General features: G+C 39.9%; 1 protein-coding gene and 1 non-coding gene across 3 annotated transcripts; both read right to left on the bottom strand.

The window, feature by feature from the left end:
- Positions 1–10,333: 10,333 nt before the first annotated feature.
- On the bottom strand, positions 10,334–16,359 carry LOC101297639 (ABC transporter C family member 8-like). The gene is made up of 12 exons (XM_004298510.1): positions 16,332–16,359; positions 14,098–16,058; positions 13,692–14,012; positions 13,526–13,612; positions 12,826–13,443; positions 12,568–12,732; positions 12,192–12,486; positions 11,869–12,083; positions 11,475–11,780; positions 11,287–11,350; positions 10,928–11,167; positions 10,334–10,609 (listed from the first exon to the last, which is right to left on the bottom strand). Exons 1-12 carry the CDS (start codon positions 16,357–16,359, stop codon positions 10,506–10,508), a joined length of 4,404 nt encoding a protein of 1,467 aa, XP_004298558.1. The 3' UTR covers positions 10,334–10,505.
- Positions 16,360–17,270: 911 nt separating this feature from the next.
- LOC101299759 lies at positions 17,271–18,677 on the bottom strand. 2 transcript variants are annotated; one of them, XR_184541.1, is made up of 2 exons: positions 18,300–18,677; positions 17,271–17,982 (listed from the first exon to the last, which is right to left on the bottom strand). It is a non-coding gene; the product is annotated as an uncharacterized LOC101299759 (transcript). The 2 variants fall into 2 exon arrangements; XR_184542.1 differs by having other exon boundaries at positions 18,306–18,552.
- Positions 18,678–20,103: the final 1,426 nt, after the last annotated feature.

Genomic DNA, 20,103 nt, shown 5'->3' with positions numbered 1-20,103 from the left:
GCGTACTCTAGGGACTCTTCCTCTGTGCAGGGCTACCCTAGAGTTACTATTTTTTATAAGCTAGTATGCTAGCATTTTATTGTTAATTTGTTCTCTTTTGTACTTGTTTTGTTTGTTCTGGTTTTTTTCTGCGGTTCTTTTGGCTACTTTGAACTTGTCTTAGGTTATTGCAATTGGTTTGTCTTAGAGGAGTTTCATGGTTTGATTCTTACATGGCCGTTCTGTAAGTTGGGTATTTGTAATCTCATTCTTTAATTAATATAAGCATGCACGTCATTCCTCTAAAAGAAAAGAAAAAATATAAATTGGTTTAAGATTTCAACAAGACCCACAGTTCAACTTTGTCATACTCATATTAGCATGTCAATTCTTATAGGCTTAGGATCTCATCCGAACTATTCAAAATGTCAGTTTTACATCAATTATTGGCATTTTATACAACAATTTGTTTTACAGCTTGACTAATATTCAACCTGTGTCAAAAATTCTTCTAGGCTCAGGCTTCATCCGAACTGTGCAAAATGTCAGCTTTGCATTAATTATTGGCATTTTATACAACAATTTGTTTTACAGCTTGACTAATATTCAGCTATAAGTTTCAAGAAGTAGGAATTGGTTTATGAGAACTTTGAAGGTTCTCATACAGTCACAAACACAAGCACAACAAACATTTTTTTATGAATGCTTCTGATATAAATTGTTGTGAGGCTATGGTTACTGCAACATTCTTAGTAGGACCTTAATGTGATAGAAAATCCAAATTTTGAAACATTTGTGAGGCTATGGTTATTGCAACATTTTTAGTATAACCTTTATGTAATAGAAAATACAAACTTTTAATGTGTGGACAATGGACATGACCACACTTTTAGCCAGCTAGGAGCATTCTTGAGTAATCATCTAAACCATAGGGAGGGGTTCTAATAAAGACAGGACCACTAAGTTGAGAACTAATTGAGGATTTTTCCGTTTCACCCATTTTTCAATCGCATATTCACATCTCGACCGTCTAGTTTGTAGATATATATGAGTATATCATCTCTATAAATTTTTATCCAAATTTAAAATAGCTAAGACATTCATAAATGTGATTTACTAATTATAAACTTAAATGACTTCTGTTTGACAGATTTGGATCGTCCATTCATTTGATTTAGTTTAATTCCTTAGTGATCATCAATTTGGCTAAAAATTTGTAGAAGTCATCTACTTATATAGACTTATAAACTAAACGGTTGAGATAAAAAAATATGATTGAAAAATGGGTGTAATAAACGATCAACGAGAAAGCCTTTAACTAGTTCTCAACTTAATGGTCCTCATTAGAACCCCTCCCATAAACCTTAATATGCGCAAATATCCTCATATGCTGATAGAATCATAGTTGTTCATTTTTTTTTCTTTTTTTATTTATTTATGTAAAACGTATTACATTTCATGATTTTGCTAACCGATGATTAATTTCAATAAAACATTTTAGTTGGCTCTCTCTCTGCTAGGGTTTCCTAAGAGAGGAGTGATTGAGCACACGGCGGCGACGGTTCAGTCCGGATTCTTGGCTTGGGGTGGGTAGCCCAGATCGTGTCGACTGTGGGCAGATTTTTAGGCGGCTTTGGCATCACAGAGGTAGGCCCTAGATCAAATTGTTGTTTGGGGTCGACGACGGCTTGCTTGAGGGTGGTACCAGTGGTGTTGATATGTGTGTTTGGCGGTTCCATTCTTTCAGATTGGGATTGAAGGTGGTCTTAACGGCTGCAGATTCTTACTGTTGTTCTCACCGTCGGAAGCCTTGATCAATAGCAGCGGTGGGCGTGGTTTTGGTTTTGGTGACTCTGATCGGGATTTATTTAGGGGGATTTCTTGGCGTGGTTGGTGGTGGCAGAGGCGACGGGTTGATTCTGGTCTGGCTGTTCGGATCAAATCGAAATCTGGGTTGTTTGTGATCGGATCTGAGGTTGTGGTCGAGTTCTGATTGCAGTTGGTCGGGTTGCTAGGTTGGCAGCGGTTGGCTTGCTTTTGAGTGATAGAAAGCTGCTGGCACAACTAGGGTTTAGAGAGGAATTGAAAAACAAACTGCAAAAGAAAAATACTCGATTCATTACCCTGTCTAGAACCCTAACACAAACTATAAATAGAAGAAATGGAGCACTGCGATCACAACACATGTCGCGCATCCGAGTCTTCTACTTAATACATCAACTCTGATTAATTAACCTAAATCTTAACATAACAACTCACAAGCTAAGCACGTGTTGGGTTTAGTAAAAATAAAGATAGCTTCCTTGGTCCAACTCGGATATTGCTGGATACTTCACATCATTCCTGCCTCCTTCACATGAAACTTGTCCTCAAGTTTCAGCATTGAAATCAAATTGAGGGTACCTTATCATGATGTTGTGAGCCAACTCCCAAGTAGCTTCTTCAGGACTAGTCCCTTCCCACTGTACAAGCCATTGTGTTGCAGCTTCTCCCCTGTGCTTAATCATTCTGGTTTGGAGCACACACTGAGGGTACCATTTCTTGTTGCTGGTGTCACGAACGAGGGGCAATTAGCATGGACAGTAGCAGACTGGCCCACCTTCTTTTTCAGCAAAGACACATGAAACACATTATGGATTTTTGCTGAAGATGGTAGCTGTAATTTATAGGCCATTGATCCAATTTTCTCAATCACTTCAAATGGACCATAGTACCTTGGTCCTAGCTTGTGAAAAGCACTGGAGACTACTGACTGTTGTTTATAGGGTTGCAGCTTTAAATAAACCCAGTCTCCAACAAAAAAACTCATCTCTGTGTGTTCCCATCATGGTAGTGCTTCATCCTGGATTGAGCTAATTGCAAATTTTTCTTCAGTTCAGCAAGCATTAAATCTCTTTCTTGCAACTGTTTGTCAACCTCAGCTATTGCAGTAGATCCAGCTAAGTATGGCACAATGAAGGTGGTTCCATACCATACAAGGCTTGATATGGTGTCAACTTTAGAGCTGAGTGATATGATGCATTATACCACCACTCAGCCCAAGGTAAGGCATTCACCCATGTATGAGGCTTACTCCTAGCTACACATCTAAGGTATTGCTTTAAAGTTCTGTTGAGATTCTCAGTTTGTCCATCAGACTGAGGATGATAAGCTGAAGATTTGCTCAATTTGGTGCCCTGTAGTTTAAAAAATGCTTCCCAAAACAAGCTCATAAAAATTGGATCCCTGTCTGAAATGATGTCACTTGGCATTCCATGTAATCGAAATATCTCAATGACAAACACTTGTGCTAAAGAGGCAACTGTGTATGGGTGAGAAAGAGGTATAAAATGGGCATACCTTGTCAACTTATCCACCACTACCCAAATCACTGTTTTTCCATCAGATTTTAGGAGGCCCTCAATGAAGTCCATTGAAATAACCATCTAAGCTCTATCTGGTATCTTGAGTGGCTGCATGAAACCAGGGGGTTTTACAGCTTCATAATGATTCCTTTGGCAAATATCACAATGTGACACAAAGCGTTTCACATCTTTTTCCAAAACAGGCCAAGCAAACTCTCTTTTGATCCTTTTGTAATTTCTTGCTCTACCAGCATGGCCTCCAACATGGCCTTCATGAAACTCTTGTATAATTTTCTCCCTCCAATTACCATTCTTTGGAACATAAATTCTCCCCTTGTAAAGAAGTTGTGAATTCACCATGTTATAATGTTTTTGACCATCTGGAGCATGAAGTAAGGACTAGGTGATGTTTGAAACTTCAATGTCACTTTTACAGGCTTCTTTGATTTCACTCACAAAACTGTGGACTGGTTGAGATGACCCCGTGATAGCGGCCAGCTCTACTTTCCTTGATAAGGCATCAGAGGTAGCATTATTCTTGCCCTTCTTGTATTGAATGCAGTAGTCATACCCCAAAAGCTTCAGTAGCCATTTCTGTTGTGCAAGTGTAGTTATTCTCTGATTAAGAAAGTGTTCCAAGGTTCTGTGGTCTGTACAGATGGTGAAGTGATGGCCTAACAAGTAGGGTCTCCAATGTTGTACAACAGTTACAACAGCTAGCACCTCTTTATCATACACTGAAAGTGCTAGATACCTTTGAGCTAAAGCTTTGCTCATTAAGGCAATTGGATGTCCCTCTTGTGACAGAACAACTCCTATTCCTAAATCAGAAGCATCACACTCCACAACAAACTCTTTTGAGAAATCAGGAAAGGCCAAGACTGGAGTGGAGATGAGAGCCAGCTTCAGATCTTCAAATGCTTGTATTGATGCATCCGTCCACTGAAAACCATCTTTTTTTAGCATGCAAGTGATCAGCTTTGCTATGATTCCAAACCCCTTCACATATTTTCTGTAATAACCTGCTAAGCCTAGAAATCCTCTTAGCTCCTTCAAAATCCTTGGCCTAGGCCATTGCTTTACACTCAATCTTGGAAGGGTCTACTACAACACCCTTAGCACTAATAACATGGTCTAGATACTCCACATGTTCGGCCCCAAAAGTACATTTGATTTCCTTGACAGTAAGAGCATTTTGTGCCAGTCGAATGAAAACTTGTTCCAATTGCTTCAAATGTTCCTCCAATGAAGGGCTATATATGAGAATGTCATCAAAAAATACCAACACACCTCTCCTTAGGTATTCCCTATGCACATCATTCATCAAGGATTGAAAGATAGATGGTGCATTAGTGAGGCCAAAAGGCATCACTAAGAACTCATAATGGCCTGCATGAGTCATAAATGCAGTTCAATGGAGGCTCTATCCCCTTGGATTGTGAGTATGCCTCCCGGAGTAGGCACCTTCATGAGTAGCATGTGACCTGCAATGAAGCATTGTAGTCCCCAAAGAATGTCACGATCCAAAATGAGGTTGTAGGATGAAAGGCAATCAACTATGAGAAAACGTGCTGTGACGGAAGCACGGCAAGGACTGGTCCCTACTGACACTGTCAAGAAGTCTAAGCCTAAGGGCCGCACAATCTCTTCCGAGAAGCTGACAAGAGGATCATGGTTGTTATATAACTTAGCTCGGTCACGCTGGAGTCCTCTATAACAATCAGCAAACATGACACTAACCGCAGCTCCTGCGTCCACGAGGGCCCTATGACACCTGTAGTGATCCACCTGGACATTGATTATGAAGGGTTCATTGTGATAGCAACTGATTGTATCTTCCCTCTTGTAAAATGACACCTGGTCCCATGTTGATGGGGTGGTGGTGACACCTTTTTGTATTTCAAGAATCTCCAAATGGTTCGGACAATGCCTTTTTGCAGAAGACTGACGAAGGGGGGGGGGGGGGAGGTCACGGGGCGCCGCCATGTATGGTTAAGATCTGATCGTGAACTTCAATGGCATTAGCTCCCGTGGCGAGAGTGCAGTACTGATGGAGTTGGCCATTAAGAATCAAGTGCTCTATGGCATTGCGGATGCCATGGCACATCTCAGTGGCGTGGCCATTGTCGTCATGGTAAGCACAATATTTATTCCCTGTTGCGCGCTGGGGATTTTTTGGATACTTGCTCTTAGGTGGCTGGGGGACGAGGTCTTTGTGCTTGGCCCATATATCTTCATATGTAGTGGTTAAGGCTGTGTGGACCTCGTAGCGAGGTGGTGCGGAGGAGTGACGTTACTGCTGTTGGGGGCTCTGCTCATAATGGTCTGATAACACTAAGAACTCATAATGGTATGATAACACCACTTTCCAACAACTCTTGCACAATTTTCTCAATCTATGTCTTTTGAAAGTGAGGATATCTATAAGGCCTCACATTAATAGGTGGTGTGTTTGGAGCAAGGTTAATTTTATGGTCATGAGGTCTGGAAGGGGGTAGTGTGTTTGGAGTTTCAAACACATGTGAGTACTTTGTAATCAACTGTTGGATTTTGGGGTGTTTGGTTTGTTTTTAGGAAGGGAGAACAATATTCAGTTGCACTAGCACAGCTTCCTTCTCCTTTCTCAAAAGTCTAGTCATCACTTTACAACTCACTATAGCAGATTGGGGTTCTATCTCACCTTGCAAACTATGCTCCTGCCCTTCAAATAAAAACCTCATTCTTTTGTTTCAAAATTCCACAGAATATCACCCAAAGTTTTTAACCACGTGGTGCCAAGAATGATCTCACACCCTGAGACAGGTAATATAAAGAAGTCAGCAATAAAGTGAAACTGTTGTAAATTAACAGTAAGTGTTACCTTCTCCTTTGTAAGCATGATGGCTCCACTAGCCAGCCTAACTCTCAAAAACTTAATGCTTGTGATAACATTCCTTGCGGTTTTGATGAGTGAGGGATGTATAAAGTTGTGGGAAGCTCCTGAATCAATAAGCACATGATGAGCTGTTCTTTGATTAACTTGTCCCTTCAGTTGCATAGTAGATGTAATACTACCATCCCCCATAGCGCGTAGCTCAACTTCATGACCTTCCACTTCTTCAATAAGAGGAGGGGCTTGATCCACTCCCTCCACTTCATTAGGCACATCCATTTCATCTTGTAAGACCTCAATAATCATCATTGCCTGTCCCCTTCTACAATTGTGCCTTGGCCTAAAAAATTTGTCACAAAAAAAACACTGATTTCTAGCCCTCCTTTCTTGATATTCTGCCTGAGAAAGTCTTCTATTTCCAATTGCATTTCCCCCAATATTAACCTGTGGTGCTGCGCCCACTCGAGGTTGTAATGGTGGATTTAGTCTGCCATTTCCCACTCCCACTGGTTGTAGCTGATTAGCTCTTGGTAATGTAGCTTGAGTGTTGCGAGTAACAAAAGTAGCTCGAGCTGCACTTTTCAGATTTTGATCTCTTTACTCAAACAATTTAGCTAGTTCACATGCAGAGTATAGGGTAGTTGGCCTCAATGCTTTAACATGTGGCTTGATAGAATCATTTAATCCTCTCAGGAAAAAAGATAATAAGGCTTGCTGTGAGAAACCATGAGCTCTTCTAGAAAGTTTAGTAAAGTTGTCCATGTATTGATCAATAGTTCCAACTTGAGACAAGCGAGCTATAGCCGCTTGTTGATCCACCATGCTAACCCCACTGAATTCCCTCATTAATAGATCAGCTAATGCAAGCCAAGAGTTTGGAAATTCATGTTTGAACATAAACCATCTGTCAGCAGCTTTTTCAGCTAAGTGCATACTAGCTATGGCTAATTTCCTCTCCTCAAGGATTTGAAAGAAGTCAAAATATTGTTCCACCTTATTTAGCTACTCAACTGGATCTCCACCCTGAAACACACTTAGTTCCATCCGCATTTGCTTCATAGTAGGCATGTTAGGATCAATCACTTGACTATGAGGATAGGAGGGTCTCACTGGTTGATAAAGCTGATAGTGTTGTGGTGGCAGATAAGGTTGATAAGGTGTGTTGTTCACATACTGTGGGGTGGTTGTGGTAATAGTAGCAAATGTTGCTTGAGCAGTCCCAAATTGTGGAGAGGGATGAAGGTGCAAACCACTGGTGTATGGAGGAATCATGTGAGGACTTGGTGTGGGTTGGCAGGGATAAGATCCTAAGTAACCCATGTGACCATTGTCAGTGTTGTAAGCAGGTCCCCCATGATACATCGCTGGTGGAACCGAGCCGTTTAGTTGTTGAGACACATGAAATGGTCCAAGCAATTGATTGTAGGTCTGGCATTTTGAGCTGAGATAAACCAGCCAGCCGACTTCCGAGCCGAGCCAACACAATCAGTAGCCGAAAAGTCGGTAACCAAGAGTCTCGGCTCGGCTGAGCCGTACCAAATATGTATCTCGGCTCGGCTACGGTACATGATTTTTGTATACCGTCGGTATACCATACCAACCAACGTACGCGTATACGCCTTTAAATACAAAATATTTGCCACTATATGCAAGAGTTGGGACTTGAACCCAATATCTCGTGCATGAAGAGGCTTGCCTCCAACCACCAGAGCAACTGCTCTTCTTGATAATATATATGCAAAAGCTAAACTTATTCTATTACAGAAGTCAAAAGTGCTTAACACATCAAATAGATTCTCAACCCTATTACTCGATCAATTCTTTTCTTCTCACACCATCACCATCACCCGCCATCACCATCGTCCATCAAAGCCTACTTTTCCAAATTCTCTTCCATCGATCAAATCCCATTCTTTCTCCTCTCTAATTCCTTCATGTAATTGGAATTTTGGTTGATATGCTTGGTTCAATAGTTTCTGCAACGATGGCTTTGTCGATCCATTGTTTGATTTGTTTATGCCTTTTTGTGTTTTGATAATAATTTTGTCCATTTGGCTCGGGTTTGTTCTTTTGATGCTAATTCAATTGTCTTCTAAGGGTCGTTGAAGATTTGTTTGATCAGCTTCAAACTCGAAATTAGGGGCAGGATGTTAAGAAGCAACAGAGAGGTTTCGAAGTTTAAAAACGACGTTTGTGATTTTATTTCTATCTTCTTTTTTATATGAAATCACTTGTGATTATCCTTTGCTATAGAATCGAGATTTGAAGCTCGAGCTTTGTGAATGATGAAGTCGGCATTGAGATTTCAGAAACACAACAAAATATTTGGTTTTTGCAGTGATTTTGAATCACTTTTTTTGCAGGTTCGGTTGGAGGCCTAGCCATACCGCTACCGACCGAAAGTTCGGTATACCGAACTGTCGGGATACTGACTTCGTCGGTCGGTTGTGGCATCGGAATTTCCCTACCGCCGGAAGTTGGTACGGTAGGTAGTTTGGGAGTTTTTTGTCAGTAACCATACTGAGCCTAGCCCTAATTGATTGTAGGGCTGAAAACCAAAATTGGTATGTTGATAATATTGAAGCTGTGGGATGACTCATCCATTGGCTTCTTGGTTCCACTAGACTCCCCTTTCTCATTAAGTAAAGTGTTAGCACTAGAGCTAAACATACTATTAGTCTGAGCAACCGTAGAATTAGAGCTATTCATATCATTATGAACGTTAATAGGAGCAGTAATAGGTTCAGAAGCGAATCCCAAAATTACCTCACTGTGACACAAGCTCCGAAAGGGTGCCACACCTGTAGCACTGTCAGAACCTGTTTCCAAGGCAAGGCCTTGAGAAGAAGACGCTGAATTTGGTCTTTGGAGAGGTGCAAGAGTGCCACCTGGAGGAGGTAATGACCCAAATGTGAGAGTTGGGTTAACCATAGCCTCAGATGAAGATTTAGGCCGTAGAGCTCGAATCTCATCACGCATCTCAGCTCGAAAAATAGCTAGTGTGTCTTGATACACACTGAGAATTTGTTGTAGAGCGTCGATTTGTGCAGCAGTTGCATCCTTGTGGACTTGTAGCTCGAGTTCCATATGACTCAGCTCGCTGGAAGTTTGTGGCTGGGTAGACCCTGCCGCAGTATTCTTCTTGTTAACCATCGCCCTCAAAACCAAGGGCTCTGATACCAGATGATAGAAAGCTGCTAGCACAGCTAGGGTTTAGAGAGGAATTGAAAAACAAATGGCAAAAGAAAAATACTCAATTCATTACCCTGTCTGGAACCCTAACACAAACTATAAATAGAAGAAATGGAGCACTGCGATCACAACACATGTCGCGCATCCGAGACTTCTACTTAATACATCAACTCTGATTAATTAACCTAAATCTTAACATAATAACTCACAAGCTAAGCACGTGCTAGGTTTAATAAAAATAAAGACAGCTTCCTTGGTCCAACTAGGATACTGCTGGATACTTCACATCATTGAGGCATCTCGAGCTCGTGATGGTGGAGGAGCAAGGCCGGCCCTCAAAATCCGTTGGTGGCAAAATCTGGTTCTGATCGGGATGAGGGAAGGAGAGAAGAGTGATGGGTTTGGGCCTTTGGGCCCCTAATCTATTTGGGCTGCTTTGTGGCCTAAATGGGTTAGTCCCATTATTCTTCTTTTCTTATCTCAACTTGCCTAGCATCTCAGTTTAATTTTTTTAATTTAATTCTTGGTACTTCTAGTTGTACACCAATTGCGCGACTAGTCTTACTTTCATAGAGTTAGATAGGGATTTTGAATTCGGGTGTTTAGGTACAATAAGTGAGCTTAATTGTTAACAGTGAAGGCTACCTGTCAGTTAGTTGTTAGTTTGGGTTGAATCAATTTTGTTAGTTTGGGTTGAATCAATTTTGGCGCAAGGTAGTCGCTGGTTAATGTAAGTGTCTTCTGATCATAGATAAGTAATGAAATTATCTATTTACCATTCAAAAAAAAAAAATCATGATTTTGCTAATAAAAGGCACTGCGTGCTTGAAGGTGTGGAGTGGATTCACAGCCACTTAAATAGGAAGAGATAGAACTAAATACCGAGAAGCAAGGCATTTTCAAGGTTGTTCCATATACACTGGAACTCTGGAATGAATCAAACTATTTACCTATCATAACCATAAGGGGGACTCAACACCATAATCCAATGACTACAAATTTTTGTATTATTTAGCTGAGATATATCATACTGATTACTGAACCTATAATAGAGAATCCGGTGCTCTCGGACATTAGCCAAGATTGTCTTGCATGTATGCAACATTGAAGATTATTGTTCAGTTTCCTCCTCTACAGCTTGACCAATATTCCGCTACAAGCTTGGAGAAGTAGGAGTTGGTATCCAAGAGCTTTGAAGGCTTTTCATACTCCACTAGCTTCCCTACATATTCATAAACACAAAAACACAGTTTGTCACAAGTTCGATATCCACATATTGTGCTCTTTTGACCTGTTATTCCAAGACTGACTGACATGAGTTCAGAGTTTCATTTTCCTCTTTTTGGGGCATTCATTTCCGACATGGCATGTACCTTTTTTTCTCCCAATGTTTGCACTTACGATGTACACATAATACAGCCTATAATTCTCTTGGTCTACTAAGATAGTAAGAAAGGCTGAAAGGGTTCTCATGGAGAGATGGGATCTTTATTTATCTGATCAAAATATGATAAACATTTAACTTGAATGTAGATCATACCGTAGGAGAGGACCATGACCATGTCACTATCTATAACAGTTGGCACTCTATGAGCAACCGTTATCACTGTGCATTCTGCAAATTCCTGCCTGATAGTTCTTTGTAGAACGGCATCAGTTGCAGAATCGATGGAAGCAGTAGCCTCATCTAGAACTAGAATTCTGTTCCTCTTTAGAAGGACTCGGCCAAGGCAAAACAGCTGGCGTTGCCCAGCGCTCCAATTTTCCCCTTCATCACTAACTGTAGAGCATTATAGTGATTCAAGTCATTCAACATCATGTTCTATCCATTTCACAAGCTCATTAGACTTGATGGAATTTGGCACTTATATTAGAACCATAATAATTTTGCAAACTAACCGGCTGAATCCAGCAGATTAGGTAGGTTCCTGACTGTTGCCTTCAGCTGACACTTCTCTAAAGCCTACAAAATATAAAGTTTCCATAATGTACAGGTACAACATTTCAAAAATGCATAAACTGGTTGGTCTTAATTTTTTCAACTTCTGAGAACAAATGGAGCAAAGTTATGCAGAAAGAGACTTTACCCTCCATATTTCATCATCAGAGTAAAGGCCGAGAGGATCCAAGTTGGTTCGGATGCTACCCTTGAAAAGAGTTGGTTCTTGAGGGATGATGCTGAGCTTCATTCTCAAGTCTTTTAGACCCATAGAGCAGATGTCAAGTCCATCTATAATAATTTTACCACTGTTAGGCTCTACTAAACGAAACAAAGCACTTATGAGTGTAGTCTTTCCACTTCCTGTCCTTCCCACAACTCCTACTCTAGTCCCTTCTTTGAATGTGCATGAAATTCCCTTCAAAACTAGCGGAGCATTTGGACGGTATTTTATCTTTAAAAAGTGAAAAAAACATCAGTCATTAGAATTTTTCAATGATCGAAAGAAGAGGTAGTTAATATGTTAATTTCAAGTATCTAACCTTGAGAGAATGCAGCTCTATCCTACCCTTTGTAGGCCATGATGATGGTGGTCTCTTGTCCTCTATAATAGCCGGAGGCTCTGGTGGAATCTGCATGAACTGTTTTATCCTTTCAACTGAGATGATGTAGTTTGATAAGTTACAATACCACCGGATCACAAATATTTGTGTCATTGTTAGTGTCAATGCATAAGAAAGGGACAGCCCTACAAGCCCTGCAGACATCCAGAATATGTAGATGGAGAACTGTTAAAAACACATTCATATTCGTAACTTTTTAAAGTGTGAAAGAACCAAAGGTGGACTATTTATTCTAATATTACCTGGAGGAACATAACCCTTAGGAAGTGAAATAAGGAGAAAAGCAGCAACAAAAAGAGTCAGATTTTGAAGTGCTTCTGTTCTTATAATTAACCACTCCATTGTTGCATTCGAATGAAAGAACAGTCTTGCATCTGTGTCAACTAGCTCCAGGTAGTTTTGGAAGAACCTGTCAGCCATTTTAAAAGCTCTGATAGTAACCACTCCAAGTGATGTCTCGGCTGCATAGTTCATAACAGGAGCTTTGGTTGTTCCATTGATTCTTATTAGTTCCCTTGCAGACGCTTGATAGTAGCTCTTCAGTTAAAGCAAAGAAGTAAGTTCTCTAATTCAATTGGTTAAGAATGAGAAAGACTCAAGAAACTGAAGTTAATTTACCTGAACATATTTTGAGGCAACCATGGTGAGAATGGCTACAATTAGAACTTGCCATGTTACAGAAGCCATTATTCCAATCCATGTCAGCAATTCCATACCAGCAGACACAACAAAGATAATGGAGAAAGGTATGTCAAAATCCACAATACTTAAATCTGATGAAGCCTGCAACAGTAGACATATTAATCAGATATAAGTAATTCAAATACACTTGTCAGAGTATATGTTCTGAGGTGTTGAATATTGAAGAATACTCACTCGTGTCAAAATCCTCCCAACAGGAGTTGAATCAAAGAATAACATGGGAGCCTTAAAGATGGCCTCAGTGAAACCATCGAAAAAGGCTCTAGAAGCTCTCAGTCCCAAATGTGCTGCAAATGTTGACCTCAGATAGACAAACACAGCACTAAGTGTGGATATTGCAGTATAGACACCGACAAGGGTAAGACTAGTTATAGAAGGATTTTGAATGGCGAGAGCCAGCCAAAAAGTTGAACCGGCCTGAAAAGAAACAAAACCAGCCTGTCCCATTATGCCTAATGCTAGCAGAAGTGTTCCCTTGGAAACAATAATGTAATCCCAGAAGGGCTTCCATCCAACATCACCAATTGTTTTTTCTTCATCTTCTGTTAGTTGTACTGTGGGTACAGCATTCACACAAATATCCCCTTCACTGCTGTATTTAGTGAGATTAGTCACATTAGGCTCCTCTTGCCGGATCATATCTCCATTTTCCTCTACTTGGCTTTGATTATTTGAAGGACCTAAAGTAGTTACTGCATCCTTATGAGCATTCACCAGTTGCTCAAATGCTGTTCCAGCAGTCAAGAGACTCTCATAGCTTCCGGATTGAGTAATTTGTCCACCCTCCATTACCTGAAAATGAAATGACAGGTGCAAAACGTTAACATGTCTTTTATTAAGTCTTCATTTACCTATAACAAAAGCAAAAGCATACCAGAATTTTGTCAACTTCAGACAGAAATTCAACTTGATGAGTCACGAGAATCACAGTCTTCTTTGCTAGAGCATCCATGACACAATCCTGCATAAGCCATTCATATTATATGACCTGTTTTACCATGAGACTATGCTTCAAAAATCTATGACTACATCTTTCTTACGTGAAACAGAATCGCGCCAGTGTGCGCATCCACTGCACTGAAGGGATCATCTAGGAGGTAGATATCAGCATCACTATAGACAGCTCGGGCCAGCTGAATCCTTTGCTTTTGACCTCCACTCATGTTAATTCCCCTCTGGCCTATTTCAGTAAGATCACCATGATCAAAACTATTTATGTCCTTATCCAAAGCACAAGCTTTTATAGTCTTCTCATATTTGTTCTTGTCCATTGGCTTCCCATAGAGTATGTTATCACGAACTGTCCCACTTTGTATCCAAGAAGTCTGAGAAACATAGGCTATGGTTCCAAATACATCAACCTGTTTGCAAGCATAAAACAAGTAAGCAAATGAAACCACTAACACAAACCTAGTGCATGGTAAATAACACTGTTTTTAGACTTACAGTTCCTGAAAGTTTAGGCATCTCTCCAAGTATAGCAAATAAAAGTGATGATTTTCCAGCTCCAACTGGTCCACAAACTGCAATTTTCTGCTCACATTTGGCTTCTATATTCACTTCTTTCAGAGTTTGAATTGCTGATTCAGGGTACCAACTGAAAATGCCTTTTTGTATTCTTAAGCTCTCATCTGAATTCGGTGATGGGAGGTTTCTTACCTCATCATCTTTCAACTCATCATCAAGCAAAAATACTTTCAGCCGATCAAATGAGACCTTGACTTGGATCATTGCTGAAAGGCATTCTGGTATCATTCTCACAGGTTCTCCCATAGACCTTAGTGAAGCTAGAACTGTGAATATAGTACTTGCATTCAGAGGGACACTTTTGAAAAGGATACACCCCAGAAAAACAACTGAAGAGATAATTGTTGGTGACATCCAGTAGAGTAAAGTTCCATAAGCCTTTCTAAGCTGTCCCTCAGACAACCATTTAAATTCCCTTTCTCGAAGGGAAACAACCGAGTTTTTGAACTTCTCTTCCCATGATTGTAACTTAATGATCTTCATACTGTTAAGGATCTCAGAAGTGGCTCTAAGCCTCTCATCTTGTGCTATCATGAACTGGGACTGACACTTCTGAAGTACCTTTGCAAAAGGCACATTTAGGAGACCACAAATGAAGAGAGGAATTAAACCCGGTAGAGCACCAACACCCACCACCCAAATAAGAACTACAATAGCTAGAACTAATTGCAATGAAAAGGTCCAAGTTAAATGGAACCACCATGGGAACTCTCCCATTCTGTAAGCATCAACTGCAATATAGTTAACTATCTCCCCAGCTGAGTGCCTTCTCCTTCCAACACTAGACAGTTTCAGCTGCTTTTGATAAACTGCGACCATCAAAGCCGACCTCATTCTCATTCCAGACCTCCTTGAGTCAAAAAACCAATGTCTCTGGGTGAGAGACTCGACAACTTTGGTGATAACCAGACACCCCACTATGATGAGGCCTTGGGACAAATTTTCCTCCTCGGCATTGGAATGATTTACAAATGCATAGAGTATAAGAGGAGAAACTACAACTGCAATTGTCCTGAGGAATGCACAAAAGGCAATCCATATATTTTCTTTCAAGTAAACTTTCGCTATTGCTCTCATAACCAGGTTTCCGGTACTGCTTGAGCTCTTCTCCCTTGCCAGGGATTCCCATGCTTGAGCAAATTTTTGGTAGGCTAAATCAGCTTCATCTTCTGAAACCAGAGATGGTATGTCTTCAGTAGCTAATGTTTTTGAGTAGCCTAAAGTGAGTAGAGGATTGATCCAAGCAAATGTCAATTTGCTAAGGAAACCGGCATTGCCTAGTTGCGTTTTCTGGCTCTTATCAGCAGACTTATTGGCTAATAGAGGCTCTGATATGCTGTTATCTTGGCTTTGATCATAAACAAAGTGGCTAAAGTTTCTAACAGCACACAGTACAAGTAAGAAGCTCACTGGCCATGTCAACACATCGAAAATATGAATGTTATGGCTTCTTACAAGTATTTCTGTGTTTACAGCCGAGACCAAGGAAAAGGAGGACACCCACCAAACAGAATTCAGAATTTTAATCCATTTAGACCTTTGAACAAGCAAGGAAATTGTGAAGGAAATCCAAACTAGTCCTCTAATAAGGTAATCCAACCAGCTTTCGAAATAATTTGATAGATCATCAGTTTTGGCCATCAGAATCCACAGTCCAGCACCAAAGTAGGCAATGCCAGTAAGAGCACAACAGACTGAAACCACTACAGCGAATCTGTTCCTTCTGGATGGACTTCTAGTATGATGCTTCCTTACAGAAGCTACAAGTGTAAATAAGCTAAAAAGGAAGAGGAAGAGAAGATTTACTGCATTAACTAGAGTCCTTTGAGTGCAGTAAGAACTCAGATAAAATTCCCCATCACAAATCCGAGCTGTGATCCCTGCATATAGTCCATGGCAGGGAAAACAATCTGAATCAATCATGTTGTACACAACTGCGCATGCCTATATATACATAGTGACACATACATGCATAGACTCATACAAAACTTTCTCAAATCCAAACTTTCACATTCTAGTCACATAATCAGTGTTGTCAGAGTATGAAAGATATTCTCGATTGGGATACACGAATATATATAAGAACTAGATTAGTAATCAAAATCACTATCTAACACACGAAAGAAAGAGAAGTTCATGAGGAGGGAACTTACCAAGTACAGAGCTCTTCAAGGAAGCCATACTTGTAGCAACTTCAGCTCAAACTATGTTGGAGAGCTCAAATCTAGGAAACCTCAGTATATATCCTCATTGAAAGAAGCACCCACGTAACTCTCTCTATGATCTAACACACTATTCAATCACCAAAACTAGCATCTTCTGTCAGAATCTGTAGTGCGCTTCTTCACTCTCACATCAGCATCTTGTTTTTTCTTTTGTTTCATATATATTTGACGCTTTATGCTCACCAAAATGCTTCCGGCTCTCTCTCTTTTCTTCTTGGTTAAGCACACAAAAATGGCGAGAGAGGCATATCTTTGTCTGTATATATACACATGCTACGTCCACAATTTGGCTTCCTATATAATTATATATCATGTATTATCAGCCTTTTGTTTTGTCTCTCTAATGCACATGGATACATACAAACCCAGATTTGCTTTAGGTTTTTTAATTCTTTTCTTATAATACATGATTCAGTTTTGTTTACGACGTATACGTACGTAGAGCTATTAATGTTGACAAGAACAAACTGCTAATTTTGTTTGTCAAATCATTAATTTGGAAGGCAATCCCTGAAAATAAGACTAATTTCTGCATGAAAAGGAAAGCTTCAAAGCCTAATTAAATGTAGGGTTTGTAATCTCATTCATGAACATCAATCACAAAACCCTTTTGGCGATCTGATTTTGTAGAAGAGGGAGAGGTGAAGGCACGTACTCACTTGGCGATAAGATTTCTTGTAATGAGAGTTTAATGTGTGTGGTTGAAGAAGGTCGAGAATGGATTTCTTGAGTCCTGGACAACCAGAAACAGATTCCATTAGCAAAATAACAAAACGTAAGTATCTTTGGCAAAAACGAAAACAAGAACATCTCTATGGATGTCAACCAAAGGTTCATGACGTATTTCATACGAGTTTGAGACCCTGTATTTCATGGTAGTGGTCAAAAATCGAAATGAATCGAGTCACGCCACATGTATACAGTCAAAGGGTCGAAGAGTCTAACTTAATTAGTGTCTTAACCAATGATAGTGATGAGTTGCGATATTACAAATAGCACTAAACTAACGTACATAGCGGGAATTATTGTTTCAGATTTTGTCACCAAACCTGGTGACACTATAAATCGAATCAAATCAAATCAAATAATGCATCCGCTCCGCCAATGAAGAACCAGTGAGGGCCCTTTTCCCCCAGAAGATTTTTAGAATCGGTTGACTGAGCTTCTTTCAGGTTCTTTGTGGCCCCATTGAGAGGAGAACGGAACGGTTGTCGATGGGGTGGAGGAAGGAGTAATAACGAGGGAGAGGGGAGAGACGGTGGGAAGAGATAATCAAAACACAGCACGCGTCATTTCCTTCAATTTCTCCGTAATATTTTTCAAGTCCAACTCTAAACCTGCTGACTGCTTATTGCAGAGAGAGAAATTGATAATCCGGCAAGATCCAAACCACTGCGCGCCCTTCGAGGAACCAATGACCATCCAACTGCAGTAACTGATCCCTTGATATCCATGATCGGTGGCCTGAAAACACCCCTGTGAACAACTAGTACCACACCAGACACCACCATAGATGCTGCAATTTCACTCCGGTATGACCCGCCCGGCCGGAGATGTTCGCATCAATCCAAACCAAGTCCTGGCAAAAGAACAAAAAGCACCCAAATTAGCAAGCCTAGCTCAACTGAAAACAGCAAAAAAAAAAAAAGTCGCAAACAGACTTGGTGCTAAGTGCTAACAATATAAACTCATTCCAACATCCTTATATATCGATGAATCGATCGAAACACCGTAGGTACGCTACAGATCATACTTTCTCTTAATATATACCTAAAAGGCTAAAAACGATTCTGTTAAACTGATATCTATTAGCTTGCAAACTTGATCATTGCGAGTCGGTCATTCATAGCCTTCAATGATAGTATATATCAATGCGTCGGTTTTTCATGTTATTACCTTTACCTTTGGAGTCAGAAATCTGGTGCTGTCCAACCACTGCATACGCACCGCACCATCTAATAGGTCATATGTATATGTACGTACATGTATCGTAACCCTAGCTCCATCGATCCCTTACTATTATGCTCCACTATGAGATCGATAGCATTATTGGCCCCAATCTTCTGATCTCTCCATGATTGAGGTCTTAGTACTCTTCACTAGCACGCACCGGGAAATGATTCGAGATTTCGAGCCCTACCATCAATTTTCACTGACCAACCTGCTTGGTCACTATTAGCGCAGCTAGCTAGGACCATAGATTGATCGATATATTCGGTGTGGAAAACATGCACCTCACTACTCGATCACTTTCATTGTGTTGATTACTTTATATATATTCCAATCGAGGAGGCCATAGATCTCTTTCTACTGCTTATTCCTCATGCTCGATCTAAATAGTGGTAATATACAATCGGGAAAAAGTTTAACACGTTTCTAATTGACGGTAGAATAAGAGTTTTCATACTAAACGTACTTATTGTTTTTCGTTTTCTTATTGGTAGGAGACATTAATATATGTCACGGTGTGTTTTGTTTTTTCAATCATTTCGACGTACAGATTCTTTGTGCCGACACAAAATTTGTACGAAATGAAGCTATTAGACTAATTGATTAACATATCAAAATGACACATTGATTGACAAATCAAATAAAAAAGGATTACTTTTCAAAAAACATAAATTATTCTTAGTTTATTTGTCATATATATGTGCATATTCATACAATGTTGACAGGTAGTACGAGCCCATGAGGATCCAGCTAGAGATGAAATTGAAGCTGTTAGATTATCGGTTGACAAATTGTTACAAGTATGGGAAATCCGGAGATGAACTTCATGTTCATCAGTTCATGTGTTTGGGGTACGTAGACCGCTCAATACGAAACAAAGGGTATGGAAAACAAGTCTTAAACTACAAAACACTAGGTACTAACCCGCGCGTTGCTGCGGGTTAGAGCTCATGAAATCATGAGGATGCATAGGAAGGGATTCAATGTTCATACAAAAGATAAAGAACATCCATTTAATTTATAAGCTGCAACTGTTATATAAATATTCATAAGCTGAAACTGCTATATAAACAATACAATTGCAAAATAAAAATCAACTTGTTACGTCCTCCTTCAACGATCTTCTGGCTCCCCTATGAGGAAATGTAGCAAGCAAAGTGCTAGCAGCAAGTCGATCATTCTTTGAAGTTTGAAATATGAAGACTGTTCACAAAGAATTAACTCCAAGCAGGAACAATAAAAATGCACATTATGATGTGTGAACTTTTTCAAATAACGAAACTAACCAAGACCAGATTTATGCATTCAGCCAAAGTCAAAATCATGCAGGCAATCATGCGGGACTAAATCGAAATCAACTAAGATCAAAACAAAGGCACACCTACAACAACTTTTAACTGTATCACCACCTTTTTTCAGGGTAAAATCTGGGAAAAAAAAAACTATGAACGCAACATATTAGCAGTAAAGATAATAGGAGACTTTAACATTACATAGTGGGTGCTGTGCTGCAAAGTGTTAACATGATTATATTTCTACATGTTCAGTCTCTTAAGCTCTTTCCTCAGCTCTTCTTACATCATCTTCAAGTCCTCTCACTTATTATGTATCTACACTTTTTGTCCATACGGGCACGTTAGTAATAACAAAGGATAGATGCAGAAAAGAAGTAATGAACATACTGAATTAGCTATTTCCTCATTCATCTCAACTCATCTTCAAGTCCTCTCACTCATTATAAAGAGCTATC

This window comes from Fragaria vesca, linkage group LG4 (genome assembly GCF_000184155.1).
Source record: "Fragaria vesca subsp. vesca linkage group LG4, FraVesHawaii_1.0, whole genome shotgun sequence".
Lineage (NCBI taxonomy): Eukaryota > Viridiplantae > Streptophyta > Magnoliopsida > Rosales > Rosaceae > Fragaria > Fragaria vesca.
The sequence above is the reverse complement of the archived record's forward strand: the minus strand, read 5'-3'. Positions and strand labels throughout refer to the sequence as shown.